The 20695-nt window shown below is 43.3% G+C and overlaps 2 protein-coding genes across 2 annotated transcripts in view; both read left to right on the plus strand.

The window, feature by feature from the left end:
* Positions 1–1248: 1248 nt before the first annotated feature.
* Positions 1249–3459, plus strand: RPS26 (ribosomal protein S26). The gene is made up of 4 exons (XM_068562069.1): positions 1249–1352; positions 1616–1793; positions 2892–3022; positions 3354–3459. The coding sequence occupies exons 1-4, from the start codon at positions 1350–1352 to the stop codon at positions 3387–3389; spliced, it is 348 nt and encodes a 115-aa protein (XP_068418170.1). The 5' UTR covers positions 1249–1349; the 3' UTR covers positions 3390–3459.
* The window catches only part of ERBB3 (erb-b2 receptor tyrosine kinase 3), a 54441-nt gene continuing 37142 nt past the window's right edge, over positions 3397–20695 (plus strand). Inside the window, exon 1 of the mRNA XM_068562060.1 lies at positions 3397–3472. The gene's annotated coding sequence lies outside the window, so the exon portion shown is untranslated. The remainder of the gene's footprint in view (positions 3473–20695) is intronic.

The raw sequence follows: 20695 nt of genomic DNA on the forward strand, positions 1-20695 counted from the left end.
CATCTTGGGTCTGAATGCTGGGAGGTCACCTTGACACCCAAATTTCTTCAATTTTGGAGACAAGTGGGTGGTTGGCTACCCATGAATAGCCACTCCTGCTCAAGGCTAAAGACTCTCTGAAGGCTCTCCAGAGGTAAATGGAACTCGGACAGAACAAAGTATGTTTCAGTAGGGGGCCAGATTCATCAATGAGTGGTGAAATCACCTTGGTGGGGATTGATCAACACTTATTAGAAGAAAATGGAACATAACAGTGCACCTTATGTCATAAGGGCATTGTTTCATGAAGTTTGTGTGTCAGTTTTGTGTGTATGTACTGAGTACATCTGTGTATGTACTGAGTACCAACGTAAAATATATTTCTACTAGGAGTGGAGTCAAATCTCTTAAGTCACTAGTCCAGGCTATATATACCTCCATCCATTTGTTAGGTAAGAGACAGCATAGTATAGTGGAGCCAGAACACCTCATACTAGCACGACGTGACTTCAGACAACCTCAATTTTAACCTCTCTACACCTCAGTTTTTCAATCTGTAAAGTAAGGACAATAATAGAACCTACCTTATAGGTTTGTTGAGGGTTAAAAGAGTTAATATTTATACACTGTTTACTACAGCGCCTAGCATTGTGCTAGCAGGATCCAGGAATAAAAAAGCGAACGAGGAACAATCCTAGCACCAACGCACTTGTCCATGGCTCCTCATTGTGGGGTTTTCTCCATATTGAAAGGAGGAATTAACAAAATGCTTTATTCCACCCCCACCCCACCCCACCCCACCCCACCCCCGCCTTCTTCCACTTCTCAATCTTGCACCAAGTAACAGGACTGTCAGAGAAACGAGCCGAGAGCGTCCCCCGGTGGCGTAGTGTCGCCTTCGGTCTCAGTGCTTGGGGCCGGGGGCCTGCCGACCTCGCACTACAACTCCCACCATGCATCTCTTGCCCTCCGGCCTCTAACTGGGAAGGCGACTTGCGGCCCTGCGCTGAGAAACTTCCGCGCCCAGCATCGCAAAAAAGGATAACTATAGCCGCCCAGAATTACTTCCGGGGTAGGGCGTCGCAAGGGTTGCTGGGAAACATATAACTCTAATTTTCTTCCGCCAGCTGGTTAAATAGTCCCACCGGCACCATGTGCCACGGAAAAAGAAACTCGAGAAACACCTTCCTGCCCCAAATTTCAGCGGAAACGCTGAATAATAAAGAAAATTTGAGTAAAGTGGATTTCCGTTCTTGGCGTGCTTCCAGTAGACGTCTAGGAGGAATCTCCCGGCGTGAGCGTAGGGATCTCGCGCTATATAGGAGAGTCGTAACGAAAGCCGGATCCTTTTTCGCCTCTTCGCTTCCAAGATGGTGAGTTCTAGCTCGTGGTGAATGTGAGGGGCCGGGTGGAGGCTTGAGAGGAGCAGATTTTGGGATTGTGGGGATTTGAAAACCTGGGCCACGGTGGAGGAATGGAAAGAGCGTATGTTTGTTCCAGGCTTGGAGGGATTTGCGGAGGGACTGGATATCTGAGTGGCACTTTTCTGGGGGTTGCCAGCGCGGAATGTGGCTGGAAGGGGGATAAGCTGGGTAAATTGTGCCTTCTTCCTAATGGGGTTTTCATTTTCATGCAGACCAAGAAAAGAAGGAACAATGGTCGTGCCAAAAAGGGCCGCGGCCACGTGCAGCCTATTCGCTGTACCAACTGTGCCCGTTGCGTGCCCAAGGATAAGGCTATTAAGAAGTTCGTCATTCGGAACATCGTAGAGGCCGCAGCCGTCAGGGACATTTCCGAAGCGAGTGTTTTCGACGGTGAGCTTCTGGCGCGTGAACTGTGCAAGTATCCGAATATCTAAAACCACTTCCTGCCGCCTCTCCCAACCCCCCATCCGCAGGCTGTGTTCATTGGAACGTCTCCAACAATTTTCTTGCGCCTTTAGGATTGTTAGTAGAAGAGAACGATATGTTTGCTATGTTGTTTGACGTTTTGAGCCTTGTCTGGACAGAGGGGGACTTTTTGTGGTATTGCACAGTCTTTGACTCTTATTTTGTGACTGCCTGTGTAGGGGATGAGATTCCAAAAGCACTTATGGTGCTTATCCTGTATCAAAACTTCGGGAGTACTAGCTGAAAATGTAAATGTAACAACTCTTGAATTGTTGACGAACATTTGAGTAGTTGTAGAAAGGAGTCTTTCGAAGACTTTTAAAGAGTCGAAGCAGTCTAGCTTGGTCGACAAGGGTCATCTTTGGAGCAATATGATGTCGTTTTGATCTTTTCTTTTTCTTAAGACGAATTAACTTTCTTAGGCAACAGGAGGGGGCCCAGTAGTAGGCATTGGGGATGATGCAATTGCTGAAGGAACTGGATTCTTGGTGATATTACATCTGTGGTGTGGATTTAGTCCCTATGGTGACAGGGTCGCTCAGTAAGGGAATATTCATTTGTGGAACTGTGTTGTATATGTATTTAGATACCAGAAACTGAACACTTGGCTTTGGGGGTGAAATCTTGTAGATATGCCTGACAGACATTTGAGTGAGTTTACTTTTTTAAAAAATTTATTTATTATTCATCTTTGGCTCCGTTGGGTCTTTGTTGCTGCGCGCGGCCTTCTCTAGTTGCGGTGAGCTGGCCTCTCATTGTGCTGGCTCCTCTTGTTGTGGAGCTAAGGCTCTAGAGCGCAGGCTCAGCAGTTGTGGTGCATGGGCCTAGTTGCTCCGCGGCATGTGGGATCTTCTGGACCAGGGCTCGAACCCGTGTCCCCTGCATTGGCAGGCGGATTCTTAACCACTGCGCCACCAAGGAAGCCCATAAGTAAGTTTACTTTTGACTGATAGAATGAACAAGAAAGAACAGTGCAATGTGGTACCATACCTAATATCACACCTATAATTTTCTGTTTCTTAGCCTATGTGCTTCCCAAGCTGTATGTGAAACTGCATTACTGCGTGAGTTGTGCCATTCACAGCAAGGTAGTCAGGAATCGTTCTCGGGAAGCCCGGAAGGACCGAACACCTCCACCCCGATTTAGACCTGCTGTGAGTATCTTAAAGAGGAGATGTGGAAGCCAGAGGGGTAATTGACGAAAGATAAGGAAGGACCCAAGGAATATCAAATTAAGATCTTTGCCTATGGGTGGGATCAACTAAGTCTGTAAAGACCCACACCTAAACATTTGTTTAGAGACACTTTTAAAGAATAGCTGTAAGAATCTGTTTCAGATTGAATAGTGTAATCTTGTTCCACATTTATTCATACTTTTATGACCCAAATACATTGTTAGTGATGGGAGGGTAGTGGTCAGGTTCTTTGAGGGGGGACTCTTCCATGCGTGGTTTTTTTAAATTCTTTCATTTCTTTATCTTTCAGGGTGCTGCCCCACGACCTCCACCAAAGCCCATGTAAGGAGCTAAGTCCTTAAAGACTGAAGAAATACCGTTCCCTGGAAAGACAATAAAGTGGAAATTATACTTTACATGGCGTGTTGAGTATGTATTGTCAGGTGGAGTGGGGGTGTGTTTATGTCATAGAACTGTAATTACTTTTACCAAGTATTCAGTTGTGGAGTGCCATGTGGTGTTTTCATGGGGTGAGAAAGCTTATCCAGGTAAGTTAAACCTTTTGTATTTCTGCCTTTGGCCTCCCCAATTTGCATAGCTGTGGGGTTGGGGAGAGGAGCTAAGGCATCTGTGAATGTTAGATTAATTCATCCTGGCAAGTGGCTTAAGCTGGGGTCTTTAAAATGGGGAGGGGGGCTTCCCTGGTGGCGCAGTGGTTGAGAATCTGCCTGCCAATGCAGGGGACACGGGTTCGAGCCCTGGTCTGGGAAGATCCCACATGCCGCGGAGCGACTAAGCCCGTGAGCCACAATTGCTGAGCCTGCGCGTCTGGAGCCTGTGCTCCGCAACGGGAGAGGCCACGATAGTGAGAGGCCCGCGCACCGCGATGAAGAGTGGTCCCCACTTGCCACAACTAGAGAAAGCCCTCACACAGAAACGAACCCAACACAGCCATAAATAAATAAATAAATAAATCAAAATAAAAAATAAAAAAAATGGGGAGGAACTAGCCAGGGTAAGGAGTGTTACTGAATGAGGAGCACATCAGGAAGTGATTTAGACTGAGGTGTGCATACCCCTGGTGGAGGACAGAACACTTTATTTACTAGGAAGCACATGACTTGGATAGCTTAGGGGGTCTGTATTCAGACTTAGATAGCTTAAAGGGTCTGTATTCAGATCCTTAACTTCGTAAAATTCACTTGTCTACTGTGGTCTGCTGGTAAGCCATTGTCACCCAGCCTGCATCTTTCTATGGGGTGAAAATGTCCAGGACACGAGGCATTCTTAGAAATTTGTGGAAGTCCCAAGAGAGGAAGTTTCCACGCAAAGTATGGGAAAAGGCCGTATCTAATTTTATCTGTGTGACAATGGTTCATTTGTTCCAGAATTCAGAAATTAGAAAGTTACTAGCTAGGGATATACAGTTGAACTTTGAACAACATGGGCTTAACTGTGTGGGTTTTTTTGTTTTGTTTTCAGTAAATACATACTACACAATCCACAGTTGGTTGACTCCTCAGATGGTGAAAGCACAGGCAAATAAGAAAGGGTAAATCTAAAGTTATATAAGGATTTTTGACTGGGTGGTACCCCTAACCTATGTATTGTTCAGGGGTCAAATGTATGTTTATTTGAAAAATTCATTTGGGAATGGATTGCTAAGGACTTTGCTGGTTAGGTTATGTGATTTTTTTTACCCCCTGAATTAAGCTAAACTAGTAGCTTGGAAGTTTTGATTAAAATACACATTGTTGGGTTTCCCTGGTGGTGCAGTGGTTGAGAGTCCGCCTGCCAATGCAGGGGACACGGGTTCGAGCCCTGGTCTGGGAGGATCCCACATGCCGCAGAGCAACTGGGCCAGTGAGCCACAACTGCTGAGCCTGCGCGTCTGGAGCCTGTGCTCTGCAACAAGAGAGGCCGCGACGGTGAGAGGCCTGCGCACCGCGATGAGGAGTGGCCCCCGCTTGCCGCAGCTGGAGAGGGCCCTCGCACAGAAACGAAGACCCAACACAGCCAAAAATAAATAAATAAATTAATTAATTAATTAATTTAAAGAAATAACATTCCTTCTTTTTTTTTTTTTTTTTAAAGATGTTCTGTATAGCAATTTTTTTTTTTTTAAAGATTTATTGATTGATTGATTGCTATGCTGGGTCTTCGTTTCTGTGCTAGGGCTTTCTCCAGTTGCGGCAAGCGGGGGCCACTCCTCATCGCGGTGCGCGGGCCCCTCACCGTCGCGGCCTCTCCTGTTGCGGAGCACAGGCTCCAGACGCGCAGGCTCAGCAGTTGTGGCTCACGGGCCCAGCTGCTCCGCGGCATGTGGGATCTTCCCAGACCAGGGCACGAACACGTGTCCCCTGCATTAGCAGGCAGACTCTCGACCACTGCGCCACCAGGGAAGCCCTAACATTCCTTCTTGATCTTGTAAGAGGTCTCATGACCCACCAGGATGACACTTAGATTTGGATTATGTAAACTGTCAATAATACGTCATTTGAGGTACAGTCCTTTGTTTCAAAAAAATTTATATAACCGTTCCTTCATTTCTAACCAGTGGAACAGTTCTCAGAGCTTTCTGAGATGCTCTTCCCGGGCTATAATCCTCAAATTTGGCTCAAATAAAAATTAAAAAAAAAAAAAAAAAAAACACATTGTTTGGGAATTCCCTGGCAGTCCGGTGGTTAGGACTTGATGCCCTCACTGCTGAGGGCCTGGGTTCAATCCCTGGTCTGGGAACTAAAATCCCACAAGCTGCACTGTGCAGCCAATAAAAAATAAAATAAACATTGTGGGAAACGGTTTGTTAAAACACTGAATGTAGGCAAGAGTTTCCATCCTTTGGGGAGACCCACAATATCTGTGCTTCTTCATTCCTCTACACTGTAATGATCCTGCTACACCAGGGATAGAACATTGGATAGAAGAAAATAAGGTTCAAGGTGAAAATGAATGCTGAACCTGGTGGTCCTAAATCCCAGCTTGCTCAATAAATCCAGATTCAAGTAGTAAATCAGGATCATGTGAGTGCTGAGATTTCTCTTGAGATGTTTATAGGCACAGCTTATCCTTTTCTCGGGGTAGGTCTTAATTGGCTCTCCCATGAGTTTAAAAATTGATTTAAACTAAGAGCCTAAGAGCTAAGAATTGGTTTAGCTGTTTATCTATTGGTACTTGAGGATAATCCCAAACTAACTGATTTTGGAGTGCTAGCGGTAACTTTCACAAAAGGGCTTTCCATGTGCTTCAGGTTCTAAAATAGCCCCATCCCACCTCCCAATCCACCAGTTACAAAGAACTCAAATGGTGTCTGATGGTCAACCAGGATATCCGATTTCTACCTATGGGAAAGTTACCTCCTATGTAGGCATCCATCATCTATCCCAGAAAAGAAAGCCACTTAAGTTGTCAGAAGTAGCCCACAGGTCAGTTTGAGTTTCTCAAGGTATTTGGACTGCAAGATCAGTAGCCTTCTCTGCTTAAGCTATTGTGGACTGATGTTCTAGTAGTTGGTCACAGAGAAGATGATATAAACCTTTGAGCCCCTGCCTCCACCCCCCACCCTTCACCTCCAGCTTGTTTTAATGGACTGTTAGAAGGGGAAAAGTTAATTGCAGTCTCAGCACCTCCCTAACATTTCAGATGTGTTCTCCAGTCTCAATGTGTAAAGCCAGGTAGACGCCTCTGGGCTCTTCCAGCCATTGGCCCAGTGTGCACCTGTGAGGTATTGGATTTCAGGTCAATTCCCTGTGGTCAAGATTCATTGAGAGCCAAAGCAATCTTGAGAAAGAAAAATGGAGCTGGAGGAATCAGGCTCCTTGACTTAAGACTATATTACAAAGCTACAGTAATTAAGATAGTATGGTACTGGCACAAAAACAATACAGATCAATGGAACAGGATAGAAAGCCAAGAGATAAACGCATGCACATATGGTCACCTTATCTTTGACAAAGGAGGCAAGAATATACAATGGAGAAGAGACAGCCTCTTCAATAAGTGGAGCTGGGAAAAGTGGATAACTACACGTAAAAGAATGAAATTAGAACACTTCTCTAACACCATACACAGAAATAAACTCAAAATGGATTAAAGACCTAAATGTAAGGCCAGATACTATAAACCTCTTAGAGGAAAACATAGGCAGAACGCTCTGACATAAATCACAGCAAGATCTTTTTCGACCCACCTCTGAGAGTAATGGGAATAAAAAAACAAATGGGACCTAATGAAACTTAATAGCTTTTGCACAGCAAAGGAAACCACAAGACGGAAAGATAACCCTCGGAATGGGAGAAAATATTTGCAAACGAAGCAACTGACAAAGGATTAATCTCCAAAATATACAAGTAGCTCATGCAGCTCAATATCAAAAAAAAACCCAATCCAAAAATGGTCGGAAGACCTAAGCAGACATTTCTCCAAAGAAGATATACAGATTGCCAACAAACACATGAAAAGAAGATATACAGATTGCCAACAAACACATGAAAAGATGCTCAACATCACTAATGGTTAGAGAAATGCAAATCAAAACCACAATGAGGTATCACCTCACACCGGTCAGAATGGCCATCATCAAAAAATCTACAAACAGTAAATGCTGGAGAGGGTGTGGAGAAAAGGGAACCCTCTTGCGCTGTTGGTGGGAATGTAAATTGATACAGCCACGATGGAGAACAGTACGGAGGTTCCTTAAAAAACTAAAAGTAGAACTACCATATGACCCAGCAATCGCACTACTGGGCATATACCCTGAGAAAACCATAATTCAAAGAGAGACATGTACCACAATGTTCATTGCAGCACTATTTACAATAGCCAGGACATGGAAGCAACCTAAGTGTCCATTGACAGATGAATGGATAAAGAAGATGTGGCCCATATATACAATGGAATATTACTCCGCCATAAAAGGAAACGAAATTGAGTTATTTGTAGTGAGGTGGATGGACCTAGAGTCTGTCATACAGAGTGAAATAAGTCAGAAGGAGAAAAACAAATACCGTATGCTAACGCACATATATGGAATCTAAAAAAACAGTGCTGATGAACCTAGTGGCAGGGCAGGAATAAAGACAAAGACGTAGAGAAGGGACTCAACGCAGTGGGGGAAGGGGAAGCTGGCACGAAGTAAGAGATGGCTAGTGGGAAGCTGCTGCATAGCACAGGGAGATCAGCTGGATGATTTGTGAAGACCTAGAGGGGTCTTAGAGACCCCTCTAGGTCATAGAGAGGATGGGAGGGAGGCTCAAGAGGGAGGGGTTATGGGGATATATGTATACTTACAGTTGATTCACTTTGTTGTACAACAGAAACTAACACAACATAGTAAAGCAATTATACTCCAATAAAGATATATTTTTAAAAATTCATTGAGGTCCTGAACCACCCTTTCCTTCAACCTCAGTTCCTGGATTTTCACTTTTCTTTGCCTACCTCTCCATAGCTTAGCATGTATGAGGAAAAAATTATTCACTGCCTATCACACTATTTAGGTTAATGTGTTTTTTAGTTTACACAGGTAGCTTATTTATTCTTTCAGTAACTGTTAGGTGTAGAGGGGTGTGCATTTCATATGCACTAACAAGCTAATAGGCTTGTCAACAGAGACAGCAATAGATGAAAGCATGAGCTAAAATCTACATTCATTCATTTATTTGTTCAGTAAATACTAGTTGCCCACGTGCTTGGCACTTTGCTTCTGAGTCCAGGTTCCCTATTAAAACAGAGGCGTCCAGGGACTTCCCTGGTGGTCCAGTGGTTAAGACTCCACGTTTCCTCTGGGGGAGCACGGGTACCATCCCTTGTCAGGGAATGGCGCGGCCAAAGGAAAAGAAAATAAAACAGAGGCATCCGGTTAAGAACCTAAGAGAGCTGACTCCTAGATGTAAGTCGCACCTCTGACACTTTGATCTGTGTGACCTTCGCTGAGTTACCTAACCTCTCTGTCTTCAATTTTCTAATCTTTAGGACAGTCGTTCCTATATCATAGTATTTTGATGTAGTTTAAGTAATATAAAATATGTATTGAGTACCTACTATGTGCCAGACATTTCTAAGTGCTAAAGACATAAGCAGTGATCAAGTCCCTGGTCTCATAGAGCTTTATATTTTAGTTGGGGAGGAGTGTGAGAGAGCAGTCTGGCATGAGGTAGTGCTGCAGTTTTATGTAATGACTAGAAAATTAAAGTGAAGGAGCAAGCCATTTGGATAGATGGGGAAAGAGCTTTCCAGCAGATGGAATAGCAAGTACAAATGCCCTGAGGCAAGAGTATGCCTGGCATGTCACAAAAAGCAAGGCAGGCAGTGGCTAAATTCTAGTGAACTGGGGGGAAGTGGTTCAGGTCTACAATCCTTTATTTGAAATCCTTGAAAACTTATTGCCTTGGAATTGCTTTTTGATTTTAGAACAGTAATACAGAGCATATACTGTTTAATATTTAACATTCTCAAAGTGATCTGCAACAGCACCCAGCATCAAACATATTAAAATTTCTGCAGTAAAATATAAGAGTAGTCATGTTATGTAGAAAAAAGAAAGACTAAGTTACCTAACATGAGTTTCATGTCAGGTTTTGCTGCCATATGAGTTCAAAAAAATCTTGATTTTTAGAGCTGTTTTGGTTTTTTAGTTGCAGACAAGGGATTGTGTACCTGTGGTACATAAAGTTAGGGAAGATAAGTCCAGATCACATGGAGCTTTTTAGGCCCTGGCAAAGACTCTGGACTTCACTCAAGTCTGGTAGTAAACAATGAGATACCACTTCACACCCATTAGTTTGGTTTGCTCTGGTTTGAGAATATAAACATGGAAATCATGGTGCTATTTCAGTCATGACTGTTTGGTGGAGGGAGGAGTCCAAGATCAATTGGGAGAAAAGGGAAGCCAAAAAGGAACTGGGAAAAATAAGAGGGACTGAGAGTCTTGAGCAAAAGGGCAAGTTCAGAAGGTATAGGGGAAGTGGCTGGGGTCCCCCTTCACAATTAGTTATAATGCAAAAGGTAAAGAATTCAAAAAGTGCAAAAACATACATAGTGAAAATAATTTCCCCCCAGCTATCCAGGAGATAAACACTTATAACTCGTTTCCTGAATAAATATATATACTACGAGGGAATACATATATACTTAACACATAGTAGCACACTATATACATTCTGCAAGGGAAGAAAATTGGGAATTCCCCTGGCGGTCCAGTGGTTAGGACTCCGCATTTCCACTGTAGGGGTCACAGGTTCAATCCCTGGTCAGGGAACTGAGATCCTGAAAGCCGCGTGGCATGGCAAAAAAAAAAAAAAATGTTACAAGAAGGAGCAGGTGATCAACTGTGCCAACTGCTGTTAATAAGTCAAATAAGATAAGAAACAAGATAAGGATTGAGAAATGACAACTGCCTTTAGCAACACAGAGTTATTAGTGACCTTGATGAGAAGTTTCAGTGGAGTGGTGGGGGCAAAAGCATGGTCAGAGTGAGTTCAAAAGAGAATGGGACAAAAATTTTTTTAAAAAGAATGGGATGTGCGACTTCCCTGGCAGTCCAGTCATTAAGACTCAGCGCTTTCACTGCCGTGGTTCAATCCCCTATCAGAAAACTAAGACCCCAAAAGCTGTGCTGCGAGACCAAAAAAAAAAAAAAAAAAAAAAAGAATGGGGCAGAATGTCTCTAACATGTATTGTCATTAAATATGGAATATAGACTATTTTTTTTGAGAGGGCCATGAAAATGTTTCAGGAGATGGAGAAGAAATGGGGTCAGAAAGGACTGCATGGGAATTAGAATCTGGGAGACGGATGAAGAGTAACCTGCAGTCCTGGGCTTCTTGTGACTGCACTGCACATGAACAGGGATAAGGGCCACAGTGCAGTGAATCCTGGCAGACATTATGCCTCACAAGCCAGGCATGCAGTGGGGACTAGAGTCCCAGCTCACCTGTCTACAGGGACCCAGACTTCACCACTCCTCCTCAGGGTGGCCAAGGAAAAAAAAAAAGCTTTATTGAAGGTAATTGAAATACAATAAATTGTAGATATTTAAAGTGTACAATTTGAAAATTTTTGACATATGTGTATACCAATGAAACCATCACCATACTCAAGATAATGAACATATAGGTCACCCCAAAAGTTGCTTCTTGCTCTTTTGTAATTTCACCATCTTGTCACTCGCAGCCCCATACCCTAATCACTAAACTGCTTTTTGTCATTGTACATTGGTTTGCATTTTTTAGAATTTTACATAAATGAAATCCTACAGTACATACTTCTTTGTCTTGGCTTTTTTCACTCAGCTTAATTATTTTGAGATTCATCACTGTTGCATGTATCAGTAGTTGGTTCCCTTCCCTTTTATTGCTGAGTAGGATTTCATTATATGGATGTACCAGTTTGTTTATCCATTCACCTGTTGATGGGCATTTGCGTGTGTTTCTAATTCTTGGCTATTATAAATAAAGCTGTAATAAACATTTATGTACAGAGTTTGTGTGGACGTATGTTGTCATTTCTCTTGGGAAAATACCTAGGAATGGAATCACTGGCTGGATGAGTCACACTGTAGGTGTATACTTAACTTTTTAAGAAACTGCCAAATTGTTTTCCAAAAGTGATGGTATCATTTTACATTCCTACCAGCAGTGTATGAGAATCCCAGTTTCTTCACATTCTCTTCAACGCTTGGCTGTCTTTCTTTCTTTCTTTCTTTCCTTTCTTTCTTTCTTTCTTTCTTTCTTTCTTTCTTTCTTTCTTTCTTTCTTTATTCATTTGGGCTGCGCCTGGGTCTCAGTTGTGGCACGTGGGATCTTCAGTTGCAACATGAGGAGTTCTTAGTTGTGGCATGCAAGCTCTTAGTTGCAGCATGCATGCTGTATCTAGTTCCCCGACCAGGGATCGAACCAGGGGCCCCCTGCATTGGGATCGCAGAGTCCTACCTACTGGACTACCGGGGAAGTCCCCTTGGCTGTCTTTTTAATTTTAGCCATTCTAATAGATGTTTAGTGCTGTCTCATTGTGGTTTTAATTTTTTTCCATAATAACTAATGATATTGAGCATCTTTTCATGTGCTTATTTGCCAGATATATATCTTTTTTTTTTTTTTTTTTCTGCACCGCGTGGCATGCAGGAATCTTAGTTCCCCCACCAGGGATACAACCCATGCCCCCTGCAGTGGAAGTGCAGAGTCTTAACTACTGGACAGCCAGGGAAGTCCCCAGATATTTATCTTCTTTAGTGAAATGTCTGTTCGAATCTTTTGCCCCTTTATTTATTTATTTATTTATAAAATATTTATTTATTATTTATGTATTTGTCTACGCCGGGGTCTTAGTTGCGGCACCCGGGATCTACATTGCCGCATGCTGCGTTTGGGATCTTCATTGTGGCATGTGGGATATAGTTCCCTGACCAAGGATCGAACCTGGGTTCCCTACATTGGGAGCATGGAATCTTAGCCACTGGACCACCAGGGAAGTCCCTGTTGGCCCTATTTTTAAAATTAGGTTGCTTGTTTTTTTTTTCTTCCAGTTTTATTCAGATATAGTTGAACATACAGCACTGTATAAGTTTAAGGTGTACAGCAAAATGATTTTACTTACAGACATCATAAAATGATTACTGCAGTAAGTTAGTGACCATGCATCATCTCATATAGATACAAAATAAAGGGAAAAAAAATTTTTTCCTTGTGATGAGAACTCTTAGGATTTACTCTTAATTTTTTTTTTTTAAATAAAGGAAGTGTATTGGTTCACTCAATTGAAAACTACACAGGTACATGTTGTGTACTACATCTCTAGTACTTTTTTATCTTATAACTGGAAGTTTGTACCTTTTGACCACCTTTCTCCAATTCCTCCCACCCCCACCTCTGGTAACCACAAATCTGATCTTTTTCTGAGTTTGTTTGTTTGTTTTTGAAGTATAATTGACCTACAACACTATGTTAGTTCTTGGTGCACAATGTAGTGATTTGATATTTCTATACATTACAAAATGGTCACCACAGATTGCTTGTTTTTTATTTTTTATTTTTATTTTTGGCTGTGTTGTGTCTTCGTTTCTGTGCGAGGGCTTTCTCTAGTTGCGGCAAGCGGGGGCCACTCTTCATCGTGGTGCACGGGCCTCTCACTATCGCGGCCTCTCTTGTTGCGGAGCACAGGCTCCAGACGCGCAGGCTCAGTAGTTGTGGCTCACGGGCCTAGTTGCTCCGCGGCATGTGGGATCTTCCCAGACCAGGGCTTGAACCCATGTCCCCTGAATTAGCAGGCAGACTCTCAACCACTGCGCCACCAGGGAAGCCCTGCTTGTTTTTTATTATTGAGTTTTTCGAGTCCTTTATTCTGAGTGCAGATTATTTATCAAATATGTGATTTGCATATTTTTTCTTCCAGTTTGTGACTTAACCCTTTCATTCTTTTAACAGTGTCTTCTGAAAGCAGAGGTTATTAATTTTGTTAATCCAGTTTATTTTCTTTTATGGATTGTGCTTTGGGTATTGAATCTAAGATATTTTCCTTACTCAAGGTCACAAAGTTTTTCTCCTGGAAGTTTTGTACATTTAGGATTTTTTTTTAATATAAATTTATTTATTTTATTCCTTTTACTTTTGGCTGCATTGGGTCTTCGTTGCTGCGTGCAGGCTTTCTCTAGTTGCGGTGAGCGGGGGCTACTCTTGGTTGCAGTGCACGGGCTTCTCATTGCAGTGGCTTCTCTTGTTGCAGAGCACGGGCTCTAGGCGCGTGAGCTTCAGTAGTTGTGTCACGCGGGCTCAGTAGTTGTGGCTCGCAGGTTCTAGAGCGCAGGCTCAGTAGTTGTGGTGCACGGGCTTAGTTGCTCCGCGGCAGGTGGGATCTTCCTGGACTAGGGCTGAAACCCGTGTCTCCTGCATTGGCAGGCAGATTCTTAACCACTGCACCACCAGGGAAGTCCTGTGTATGTATTTCTAACAGCACTTATCCCTAGCAAAAGAATCAACATCAGTAACTTCTGTGGGACAGTCCCTCGTAAGTTAACTCAGGAGACCAAAGTATAAAACTGAGGGTTGTTTAATCAGAACAGGATTAGGGCTGAAGTAGTAATTTGCCCCTCTCTACTCTAGGGACAGTTTTATCTAGGAAAGATCATTTCTGTATAAACACAACACACCCTCTATTACTCTATAAGCAGGATACCTTCCTACTAACCTTTCTAAATTGTCATTTAAAAAAACAAAAATGAATTTGCAAAAAAAAAGCATTTGCTGTGTTTGTACATGGAACAGTTCTAGAGGATTCTCAAGAAACGGTAGCAGTGGTTGCCTCCAGGCTATGGACACTGGTCCAAGCCATCATCGCCTCTCACCTAGATTACAGCAGTGACCTCATAACTGGTCTTCTTGCCCCTACTCTCACCCCTCATAGTTCATTCACTACACAGCAACAAGACTTGATTATTTAGACAAATAAACCCAATCCTGTCACTCCCCGACTCAAATCCTTCTAATAGCCTCGTTCTGCAATTAAAGTAAAATCCCAGCTCCTTGCTGTGAATGTGAGCCTCTGCATGATCTGGCTCCTCGCTTCCTCTCTGACCTCCTCCTCAGGACCCTCTCTGCTCCAGCCACATGGACCTCCTTCTTTCTGTTCCTCAGACACTCCAAGCTCATTCCTCCCTCAGGGCCTGTGCTCTTGCGGGTTGCTCTGCCGGGAATGCTCTTCCTTCAGATCAACCACAACTGGTCCTTCTTGTCATTCAACGCTTGGTGCAAATGTCACCCGACAGAATCCCCCTCTGAGGATTCTGTCTAAAGAAGCCCCTCCCCAGGCACACCAGTGGTCACTTCCCCAGTGCCTTGTTTTGTTTATGTCATGCCACTTACTACTGCAGTTACTTCTTGAGTTGTCTCTTGACTGTCTACCCTCCCCAGAATGTAAGCTCCTTGAGGGCAGAGGCCTTATCTCAGTAGTTTTACTACTGTTTACTCAGTGTTTAGAACAGTGCATGGCACTGAATCAATGAATGATGTCTGAGGTCACGTAGGAAGGTTTCAGGTCATGGACTGTTTTGTTAGTTCTCAAGGTTGCTGTAACAAATTACCACAAAGTCAGTGGCTTAAAACAACACATTTATTATCTTACAGTTCTAGATGTCAAAAGCATGAAATGGGGGCTTCCCTGGTGGCGCAGTGGTTAAGAATCTGCCTGCCAATGCAGGGGACATGGGTTCGAGCCCTGGTCCAGGAAGATCCCACATGCCGCGGAGCAACTAAGCCTGTGTACCACAACTACTGAGCCTGCGCTCTAGAGCCCAGGAGCCACAACTACTGAAGCCCGTGCTCTGCAACAAGAGAAACCACCGCAATGAGAAGCCCGCACACCGCAACGAAGAGTAGACCCCGCTCACCACAACTAGAGAAAGCCCGCACGCAGCAACGAAGACCCAACGCAGCCAAAAATTTAAAAAAAAATTTTAAAAAAACAAGAAACAAAAAACACAATTAGAACAAGGGAGGGACTTCCCTGTTGGTCCAGTGGGTAAGACTCTGCGCTCCCAATGCAGGGGGCCTGGTTCAATCCCTGGTCAGGGAAATAGATCCCACATGCATGCTGCAACTGAGAGTCCGCATGCTGCAACGAAGATCCCGCGTGCCACAACTAAGACCTGGCACAGCCTAAATAAATAAATAAATAAATAAATATTTTAAAAAGAAAAAGAAGGGAATGACCCTGGCATGAACTACGTGGTCCAGAGGACTGACTGCAGTGAGAAGGACTCTGGGAGCTCCCCTCTGCTCAGGACACGGGGCTGTCATTCTAGCTGAAGGCTTTTCTCAAACTGACCCCTTTAAACATAGGCAGTTCATTGTATGTCAATTATGCCCCAATAAAGCTGTTTAAGAAGAAATGTCTTTCTCCATAAAGAGACCATCTGGACCAATCCCGTCATATCTCCCCTTCCTTCTTTCCTTCCTTCCTTCCTTCCTCCCTCCCTCCCTCCCTTCCTTCTCCCCATTCAGTCCAACACTGCTGTATGCCTCCTTGCCCTGCCACAGTCCCAGCCTGTCCCTCTGCTCTAACTCCCTCCTCTGTGCTCTTCTGAATCCCCACTCTGTGATGAGCACCCTCGGAAGACTCCTTCGTCTCTTGACCTTAACTGAAACCTACCTGTGTCCATCCAGAGCACACCTCTTTGCTGGCTGCCTTCTCCAGGTTTCTCTCATACTCCAAATAACTCAGGGGCAGGGGGTCGGGGTGGTGTCCCATTTGCTCCTTAATGTCTTACAGACCACCCACTACTCCCTTCTGCTGGCAACCCCTCTGCTCTTTACAGACTCACTCAGTCGGGCTCTGACACCCTCTCCCTCCATGATGCTCTTGTTCGCCCCTCAGGTCACTGACTCTTACTCACTGAAAACTTCACCTCCTGATTCACTGTCTTCTTCTGCAGACCATCCTCTTTCATTATTCTTAGTGCCCTCGACATCCATTTGGATCTCCCATCTAATACTCTGACTTCTCAGTTTCTTGACCACCTTGCTCTCCGTGATCTTTCCTCTATCCCACCAGTCATAACTTAGACCTTGGCATCACCAAAAAACTGTGCCATCTTAGAAACCTCAAACTTAGCTCTCCAATGACCACCTCACCTTCAGGTCACTGGCTCAACCATGCTTACCTCAATAGTTTGTCTCCTTCACATTCACCTCCAATCCATAGATCCTACTATTTCCCGAGCATCCAACAGTCTCACCTATTTCTCCAAAAATCTTGGTTTCTTTAATGGGAAATGGCCATTAGAGGACTTCCCTGGTGGCACAGTGGTTAAGAATCTGCCTGCCAGTGCAGGGGACACAGGTTCGAGCCCTGCTCTGGGAAGATCCCACATGCTGTAGAGCAACTAAGCCCCTGCGCCACAGCTACTGAGCCTGCGTTCTAGAGCCCGCGAGCCACAACTACTGAGCCCACGTGCCACAACCAACTGAAGCCCACGTGCCGAGAGCCCGTGCTCTGCAACAAGGGAAGCCACTGCAATGAAAAGCCCACGCACCGCAACGAAGAGTAGCCCCTGCTCCCTGCAACTAGAGAAAGCCCACGTGCAGCAATGAAGACCCAACGCAGACAAAAATAAATAAATAAAAAAAAAATAAAATGGCCATTAGAGAGCACCATGAACTAGGAAAGCTCATTACTATCGTGTTGGTCACTCTAGGTCTTTTCAGTGGACAAAGCTATGTATGTATAATGTTCATACTGACTGTTCTAGTTCAAATTTGGAACTATAAAACTACCAAAAAAAATCTATATTTTCTTTCTTCCATCAAAAATTGTGGTTCTTTGGGAGTTCCTTGGTGGTCTACTGGTTAGGATTCGGTACTTTCACAGCCGGGGCCTGGGATCAATCCCTCGCTGGGAAACTGAGATCCCTGCAAGCTGTGCAGCACAGCAAAAAAAAAAAAAAGTGCTCCTTCTTAGAGATTGCCCCTAAGTTTACATGATGCTGTTTCTTCCCAGGTTCTAAAGCACATGCTTCACACTCTAGCCACAGGCAAACAGGCACTAAACAGGCATTAGGCAGAATTAGCTGGAAGTTGAAGACTTGAGTCTTTGATGTGTCTGGATGAATTTTTTGTTTTGCTAGTGGGTATATGTTTTCATCTGTGGATGACTTGCTTGGAGTGCAGGTTTTGGAGACCTTTTATATAAAGGTGTGAAGAGTTGGGTTGGCTACAAGGCATGGAACAAGGAGTTTCAAGCAAAGGCAGACCTGCTCTTACCCTGAAGATTTCAAAGGCATTAACGACAGCAGCCATCTTGCAGCTTACTAGTTAACAGGCAGCTGGATGGATGCTCATGGGACAGAAGATCAAACAACTTTCAATTTTAATAAATCTCTATAAACCAAATAATAATAATAATCATGGTTCTTAAGGGCACAGAAATAGATAATTAGAATATTTCATAATTACTCATTTGCTTTACCCCACATTACACATTAAACAGTCTCAGAATACACCAGTAATACTACCTCCACCAATTATGATTACTGAAAACAGATTAAAAAATTTTTTGTGAATGCCATCCCCATTCTCCTCCCTTTTTTTAATGGTTATAATATCTACATTGTCAGACCATATGGTCATTACATACTACTATACTCTCTCTTTTAACCTTTATTCAGTCTCAGTTCTGCAAATAAATAATATTACAATGCTCACTCAGCCCTCATGTTGATGTCTCTCTAGGAAGTTTGGTTGTCTGAAGTGCATTCGCTGGTGGATTTCTTAGGAAGGACTCATGGGAACAATACTCCCCGAGTTCCTGCATATTGGTAACAATTTGTCTGTGGCCATTATAGTTGAAGGTTAGTTTGCTTTGGCTCACATGTACTTTTCTTGAATATTTAAAATATGTCAACTTCATTTTCGTCTTACATAAAGCACTGCTGTCAAAAAGTCTCATAATTATCTAACTTGTCCCTTATGAATCATACTCTTTTTGTCTGCTCATGGATTTTTTTTTCCCTATAAGTCTAGTAATTTTATTAGAATATGTCTTGGTGTTGGTCATTCTAGGTCAATGTTTTTAAGTATCTTCTATCTTCTTTTAATATGTAGTTTTGAAATTTTTAATTTTAGGAAAAGTTTTCTTGAGTAGTATTTGGTGGTTTTTTTCTGTCCCCTTGCTTTGTTTTTCTTTTTCACAGATTTCTATTAACCTGTTAGTGGGGTCCATGAAGACACTCAAAGAAAGTTACCTAAGGATATTTGGAGATGAGGCCTTTGGCAGGTGATTGGGTCATTAGGGTGGAGCCCTCATAATGAGATTAATGCTCTTATAAGAAGAGACAGGAGAGACTTTGCTTCCTCTCTCTCTCAGCCATGTGAGGATACAGGGAGAAGGTGGCCGTCTATAAGCCAGGAAGTGGGTCCTCCTCAAACACTGGATCTACAAAGCCTCGATCTTAGACTCACCCTCCAGAACTATGAGAAATAAATGGTTGTCATTTAAGCCAAAAAAAAAAAAAAAAAGAAAAGAAAGTATGAGCCAAGGATTTTATAATATCTTCCTTTTCCGTCTTTGTCATTTTCTCTTAAATCCTCTTAACTTCATTTCTTTTTACTTTAAAAATTTACCTCTTTTTCATCTTTTTTAAAGGCATTATTTATTGTGTTTATTTGCTCATCGTGTTCCTCATAGTTTAGTCTTTTTTTTTTTTTTTTTGGCCTCTCTGTGTGGCTTGCAAGATCTTAGTTCCCCAACCAGGGATTGAACCCAGGCCCTCAGCAGTTAAAGCACAGAATTCTAACCCCTGGACCGCCAGGGAATTCCCTAGTCTTCATTTCTAAAATGTTTTTTCTTTTACTCTAATTTTTCCTCCAGTCTACCACTTCAAGCATTTTTGATGTTGTTAATTTCATCCATTTTGTGAGCCTATTTCTCTGGCATGCTTTCTTTTTCTGTAGGGATGCTTTTCTGTTTCTGATTCTCTTTTTTCTTCTAGAAATTTTGTATAGGATTTAACTTGTTACTTTCTGTTGCTCATTTTTACCTGAATTTAATATTTTGAAGGATTTGTTCAGATAGCTTTCCTATTTAGACAGAGCTCCCTCTTCTACTGCTTTGAGTAGTGTTCAGAAATATAGTGGCTTGCTGTATGAGATTTCCAGCTTCGTACCACACCCTACTTTTCTCCGGACCTTCTCTTCCTTTGTCTCTGTTGTCCCTGTCCTGCTCAATTTTGATTCCTCTCTCATCAGTCTTTCTTCAGTATGGGGCCTATCCGGAAAGGAAGCCCTGGATAATCAGTTTGGAGAGTTCAAAGGGGGTGAAGTTACTCCAAACTCTTCAGTCCTTACTGACACGCACAGGCCCTTGTCTTCACCCGCCACTGGTGGGGGGGGCACAAAACCTCTCTCAGTTTCAGCTGCCATTGTCAGATTGGCCTGCCAGGCTTTCTATTTGGAGCTCCTCCTGTTCTCATATTTCTCTGACACCCCGGTTGCTTCCTCTGCTCTCTCCTGCATAGACACCCGTAACAAGCAGGTCCTGTGACTTTCGGTGTTCATTCTCATTGCTTGTATTTTGGGGTTTGTGGGGATACCTTGTCATCTAATTTTGTTATAAATGTTTCCCATGGGACTTCTCTGGTGGCGCAGTGGTTAAGAATCCGCCTGTCAATGCAGGGGACACGGGTTCGAGCCCTGGTGGGGGAAGATCTCATATGCTGCGGAGAAACTAAGCTCATGCGCCACAACTACTGAGCCTGCGCTCTAGAGCCCGGGAGCCACAACTACTGAAGCCCGCACGCCTAGAGCCGGTGCTCTGCAATGAGAAGCCCGCGCACGGCAAGAAGAGTAGCCCCCGCTCGAGGCAGCTAGAGAAAGACGGCACGTAGCAAAAAGACGAAACGCAGCCAAAAATAAATAAAAATACAAATAAATAAATTTATTAAAAAAAAAAAAAAAGAATGTAAGTTCCATGAGAGCTCAGGAACAGCACCTGGCAATATAGTTGGGGCTCAGTAAATATTTGGTGAAAGAAAAATGTTCCACAAAAAGCAGCTTATTTGGAGGTTGAGAGAAAAGGGTCAGTTTATGGCAGATACACAAAGCCGGATAGAGAAGTGGTAAGAGATAAGGCTGGAGGATTGGGCCAAGTCAGTGTAGGGCCTTGTAA

This window comes from Eschrichtius robustus, chromosome 13 (genome assembly GCF_028021215.1).
Source record: "Eschrichtius robustus isolate mEscRob2 chromosome 13, mEscRob2.pri, whole genome shotgun sequence".
Lineage (NCBI taxonomy): Eukaryota > Metazoa > Chordata > Mammalia > Artiodactyla > Eschrichtiidae > Eschrichtius > Eschrichtius robustus.